This window comes from Mytilus edulis, chromosome 3 (assembly GCF_963676685.1).
Source record: "Mytilus edulis chromosome 3, xbMytEdul2.2, whole genome shotgun sequence".
Taxonomy (NCBI): domain Eukaryota; kingdom Metazoa; phylum Mollusca; class Bivalvia; order Mytilida; family Mytilidae; genus Mytilus; species Mytilus edulis.
Window position 1 is genome coordinate 41,559,791 of NC_092346.1, and position 6,640 is coordinate 41,566,430.

At 35.0% G+C, this 6,640-nt stretch overlaps 1 protein-coding gene across 1 annotated transcript; it reads left to right on the forward strand.

Annotated features, from left to right (window-relative positions):
• Positions 1-4,365: 4,365 nt before the first annotated feature.
• LOC139516527 (shootin-1-like) lies at positions 4,366-6,438 on the forward strand. Its single transcript, XM_071306694.1, has one exon. It carries the CDS (start codon positions 4,477-4,479, stop codon positions 6,022-6,024), a length of 1,548 nt encoding a protein of 515 aa, XP_071162795.1. The 5' UTR covers positions 4,366-4,476; the 3' UTR covers positions 6,025-6,438.
• Positions 6,439-6,640: the final 202 nt, after the last annotated feature.

The following is a 6,640-nucleotide window of genomic DNA, read 5'->3' on the forward strand; positions in this document are numbered from 1 at the left end:
AATAAAACAATTTAGAAAAGTCGATACACTGCACTAGAGATACATAAACCAAACCCAGAGGTCCGACTAATTAAAAAAAAAAAACCGTTGACAATTAATAAGTGAATATCAAAGTATTTTTAAAGCAATGAGTTAAAACATTCATACATTAATGCAGAATTATAGAAAGAACAAATTGCATGGCAAGAAAAATACAGTTATTGTGTTAAGGAAAAGTAATTTAAACTTACAGGGCTAAGCCACCTTTAAAACCATTGTGTATTAAATCTGTGTATCAAAAATGCGATTGTCACTACGACTAAAAAATGCCGCTATGCACCTTGCTACATTAAACATTTGGCAGAGATTAGAACAGATAATGAGACGGGAAATATGCAAAAGAGACAACAAACCGACCAAAAACATGCAGCAGTGAGGAAATTCTGCATCCGGAGGCGGGCTTTCGTTGGTTCAGTACAAAATTACCATAGTAGCAGTGGTATGTCATCATCACTAATTAAGCCAAATTTCGGTTCGAGTGTTTCATATACATAATCGCACATCCATTGTCATCCATTGCTACAAAACCTGCAGAGGGTGTTCCAGGTTTACCGAAGAAGAGTTTAAACACAGACTGTAATTAAGACATCTGTATGTGCACGTGTTTGTTGGTGTCATATATCAAATAAACAGGTGGCAAATTTAGTAAGTGATGAGTCACGTATCTGTTTCAAACTAGAGGCTCTAAAGAGCCTGTGTCGCTTACCTTGGTCAACACAGGACACATATGGATTCATGACAAAATTGTGTTTTGGTGATGGTGATGTGTTTTTAGATCTTATTTTACTTACCATTCTTGTTGCTTACAATTATCTCTATCTATAATGAACTCGGCCCAGTAGGTTCAGTGGAAAATGTTAGTGAAAATCGAAAAATTTTATGAAAATTGTTAAAAATTTACTATGAAGGGCAATAACTCCGTATGGGATCAATTGACCATTTTGGTCGTGTTGACTTATTTTTAGGTCTTACTTTGCTGTACATTATTGCTGTTTACAGTTTATCTTAATCTATTATAGTATTCAAGGTAATAACAAAAAAAAGCAAAATTTCCTTAAAATTACCAATTCAGGGGCAGCAACCTAACAATTGGTTATCCGGTTCATCTGAAAATTCCATGGCAGATAGATCTTTACATGATAAACAATTTCACTTCCTGTCGGATTTGCTCTAAATGCTTTGGTTTTTGAGTTATAAGCCAAAAACTGCATTTTACCCCTATGTTCTATTTTTAGCCATGGCGGCCATCTTGGTTGGTTGGCCGAATTACCGGACACATGTTTTAAACTAGATACCCCAATGATGATTATGGCCAAGTTTGGTTTAATTCGGCCTAGTAGTTTCAGAGAAGAAGATTTTTCTAAAAGATTACTAAGATTTCAAAAATGGTAAAAAATTGACTATAAAGGGCAATAACTCCTAAAGGGATCAACTGACCTTTTTGGTAATTTGACTTCTTTGTAAATCTTACTTTGCTGAACATTATTGCTGTTTACAGTTTATCTCTATCTATAATAACATTCAAGATAATAACCGAAAACAGCAAAAATTCCTTAAAATTACCAATTCAGGGGCAGCAACCTAACAACGGGTTTTCCGATTCATCTGAAAATTTCGGGCAGATAGATTTTGACCTGATAAACAATTTTCCCCATGTCAGATTTGCTCTAAATGCTTTGGTTTTTGAGTTATAGGCAAAACACTGCATTTAAACCCTATGTTCTATTTTTAGCCATGGCGGCCATCTTGGTTGGTTGGCCGGGTCACCGGACACATTTTTTAAACTAAATATCCCAATGATGATCATTGCCAAGTTTGGTTAAATTTGACCAAATAGTTTTAGAGCAGAAGATTTTTGTAAAATTTAACGACGACGGACGTCGGACAACGAAGACGACGACGGACGACGGACGCCAAGTGATGAGAAAAGCTCACTTGGCCCTTCGGGCCAGGTGAGCTAAAAAAGGAGAATCGGAAACCATTTCTACAGTCCCGAGATGAGGGTTTCACACTATCTGTGTACCGAAGTTTTTAGATTTAGCGATGGATTAAGCACCATCATATGGACATCAATGTCTTACAACAGGAAAACAAACTTTGTTACACCAAATAAACGCAACGCGTCCGGTAGTATACCGCTGTTCAAAAGACATAAATCGATTGAGAGAAAACAAATCCGGATTGCAAACTAAAACCGAATGAAACACATCAACTATAAGAGAAAAACAATGAAAACAACAGAGAAACAAATTAACGGTTTAACATTAAGGAAACAATCCTAAGGAGGCAAATGTTGTGGCAGGACAATGCGAATGTGAATTTACAGCATAGGATAAATAATATATCTCGAAATTTTTCGCTGTTTTTAGTCTTGTTATATAGTTTGGATATGGTCAGTTCATTATAACTTATCACGACTTCTTATGATACAACCATTCATATGTTTGTTATTTTTTTATATGCTTCTTTCGGTACCTCATCTATAGCTCTTAAGCGAAACATCATTTTAGAAAAAAAAACAATTTAGAAAAGTCGATACTCTACACTCTACATAAACCAAACACAGAGGTCCGACTAGTTTAAAAAAAACCGGTTACAATTAATAAGTGAATATCAAAGTATTTAATCAAGGAGTTAAAACATTCATATATTAATGCAGAATTATAGAACGAAGCCACCTTTAAAACCATTGTGTAATAAACCTGTGTATCAAAAATGCGATTGTCGCTACGACTAAAAAATGCCGCTATGCACCTTGCTACATTAAACCTTTGACAGAGATTAGAACAGAGAACGAGACGGGAAATCTGCAAAAGAGACAACAAACCGACCAAAAACATGCAGCAGTGAGGAAATTCTGCATCCAGAGGCGGACTTCAGTATAAGATTGCCATAGTAGCAGTGGTATTTCATGCCTCACTTATCAAGCCCAAGTTCGATTTGTGTGTTTCATATACATAAACGCACATCCATTGCTACAAAACCTGCAGTAGGTATTCAAGATTAACCGACGAAGAGTTCAAACACAGATTGTCGCATTGATGATTGTGAAATATGGCCATGAAATCCTCGTATAAGTTATAAACAAGTTTTGATCAGGTACAGATCTGTATGTGCACGTGTTCGTTGGTGTCATACATTAAATAAACCGTGCCAAATTTCGTAAGTGATGAGTCACGAATCTTTCTAAAAAAAAAATGGAGAAACAGAAACCGCTTCTACTGTCCCGAGATGAGGGTTTCACACCGTCTGTGTACGGAAGTTTTCATATTTAGCTATGGATTAATAATACTACTTTATTTCCGTAAGCAAATACAGCTTATTGGATTTTAAACACCATATGGACAACAATATCTAACAACCGCAAAACAATCTTAGTGCATACCAAATAAACGCAACAGTAGTATACCGCTGTTAAAAAGTCTTAAATCGATTGAGAGAAAACAAATCCGGGTTACAAACTAAAACCGAAGGAAACGCATCAACTATAAGAGGAAAACAACAAAAGCAACAGAGAAAGAAATTAACGGTTCAACATTATGGAAACAATCATAAAAAGGCAAATGTTTTGGTAGGACAACGCAAGGATACTAACATACACAAACAAACGAAATTTTATACAATTCATGCCAGAGATGCGGAATAGTGTTAGTCGCAAGTGGTGGTTACAATCGATGTTACCGGAAATTGACACAATTTATCGTTTGTGACTGTTTTTATCAAATTATTGTCCATTATCCTGTAATTACTTTCATGTGTGAATTTGTTCTGTGAAAAATAGATTTAAAGGATACAGAATATCATTTTGGAATACAATTATTATGCGTTTCTTTCTTTTTTTACAGAGAATTTACCGATATTCCATGACGTTTATTATTTTTTCTTTCACTAATCATATTATTTATTTTCAAATGAGTGGAGTCAATTGATATTCTTTGTCGAAAGCCTCAAATTATTTTTCAATTCTTTGATTATATAATACACGTATTCATTACGGTTAATTTAGCCGAAGCATTCACCTGGATATTTTTTTGTGTATTCCTATCAAAATGTATATGTAAAATTCAATAATAATAGAATTCAACACTTTCAAAAACAGTGATTGAACCCTTATGAATGTAAATATATGTTAAGGGGCACTTCAAGTCAAGATTTTATTTCAATCCCCAGTCTTAAAAGGGAAGGGTGTGAAGCAAAGTTTAACGATCACTTTTTAATGTTATAACATCTTATTGTATATATATTATATTTAATTCAAGTGGAGATTTATAAAATTATAAATCATTATCATTTTGTTCCCAGTGATCCACCCTTTACCTAAACCTTTCAAGAGGACACTTCCTTGTCGTCAAACAAATTGAAATTTTTAATTAGAGCAAGTGAAAATAGAAAAAGTTTCTTCCGCAAAATACATATGTTTCCGTGTTAGAATAAAAAATGATGGCTACAAATGACTGTGCTAATTGTCGGGAGTTAAAAGAGATTAAAGCTATTGCAAGACAGGTATTGAAAAAGTACGATGAACTGCTGGAAAAGTATAAGCAAAACGAACAGCAGTACGATGAAGTTGTCAAAACACTCAAAGAAAGGGAGGCCATGTTGGATGACATGAAAGGTCTGATCGAACCTGCCGTTTCTGAACATGAACGACTGATGGTAAAATATGACATTGAAGTAAACTGCAGAAATGAGGCTGAAAATATTGCCCGAAAAGTGACCTCACAAAACATTACGTTAAAACGTCAATCGCAGGCTTTACTTTGCCATTTGGAAAAGATTGATATAACACAAATACCAGAAGAAATTCTCGAGGAACCAGAAGAGGAAGAGGAGACCGCAGGGTACAAGGAATATACAGACAAGCTTAACAACACAATCAAAGATCTAGAAGAAAAAGTTTCTTTCTATGTCACCTCTCTCACTACAGCTACAGAGGAGTTGTCTACAGAACGTGAAAACAACTTTCGACTTCAACAGAAAAATGAACATTTAAAACAAAGCCTCAATCAAACTGAGAACACTTTAACGCAGTACCAAAATGCTATGACGGAGTTATCTACAATGTCAGAGTCAGCGTATGAAGAATATGAACATTTGAAAAGCAAGTATGAGATCGAAGCTCAACAGAGGACTGAAGCAGAGAATAAAATGCAAAAGATCAAAGCACAAAATGAAGCAATGAAAACACAGAGTACAATTTTAATGTCAAAAGTTGCTAATGACCAACATCTGATTCTTGCTCTTTGTAAAATTGAGGAGTTGGAGGAGGACAAAACCAATTTAGAAAAGGATGTGGGCGATTTAAAAGAACAGATGTCTAATGAAACAAATGAAGAAGCTCTGACACAACTTGAGGAGGAAAAGGATAAACTGTCTATCGAGATTGAGGATTTGACAAAGAAAGTGTCAAACTATGAACAACTTTATTCTAACCTAGAAAGACAGTATAAAGAGCTGGAAAAGAAACTCGAAGAGGCGTTAAGTCCACCAATACCGCCACCGCCACCTCTGCCACCACCGCCATCGACTTCGACGTCAAAGGGATTCTTAGCAAGAATAAGGGGAAACAAAAAGAAGAAACCGGCACCTGGTCAGCAAGCAGGTGTAGATGAAAAGGGGTACGGCAAAGCACTGGAAGAAATGATGAAGAGGATCAACTCTGGAAAGCCAATACTGAAGGAAAATTCGCGCATAATTAAAGAAAAGCCAGAATCAAAAGACGGTGAAAACCCCGGTGCCATGCTAGAGCTACACAGTGTACTCAATCGGTTTAAAAATACGCAAAGAAAAAGTGGAACTTTGTCGTCACGTCCTGTAAATAGTATAGAACCGGAATCAGAACTTGCCAAAGCATTTGTTCTGAAGAAATCAAAAACAAAATGTGGACCTCAGTCGTCAAACCCTGTAAATAGCGTTGAACCTCAATCTGAACTTGCCAAAGCGTTTCGACGAGTTAAATGGGAAGACAGTCAGACGAATGAATAATATACAAGGATATTATGTATGCACATTTTATAGTTTTGTTATATACACACGTTAGTGGAATTTCGAATTTTTGAATGACCAGAAAGTTTGTTTTAATCTGTTATCCAATAGTAAACTATCATTGTGAACATACTATTGACAGGAATATGAACTGTTATCAGGCAAGGATTTGTAATCATATAAGTTATGCTGTCTGTCTTGTTTCACTTGTAAATTTTGTTAAATGACTTCTTTGCTTATTTTAGGTCACATCAATCCAATAATATTTATTGAAATCAACTGAGTAATACACATACAAGTCAGCGAGAAATTTGAAATGTATCTCCCCGGAAATAACAATTGAAACAGTGATTAATAGTATTATATGATTGTTGTTATTTGAGAGACTGATTTATTAAAGTTTTTCTAGACTTGTTTCCGAATCCCTTATTTGACTGCTATGTTTACTTGTACTACATCATCATATTGTTATAATTTTCCAATGATGCATACTGTCGAAACCAACTGAAAAAAGGGAAAACATATCATACGAATTGATTCACACCTTTTTTTTATGAATTTGAAATAGCGAATGATAAAATACGTACTTAATTCATATATTTAACAAGAATGTGTC

What these genes read in the sequence shown, in the direction of transcription:
- LOC139516527 (XM_071306694.1), top strand. Translation starts at nt 4,477, where the DNA reads ATGATGGCTACAAATGACTGTGCTAATTGTCGGGAGTTAAAAGAGATT.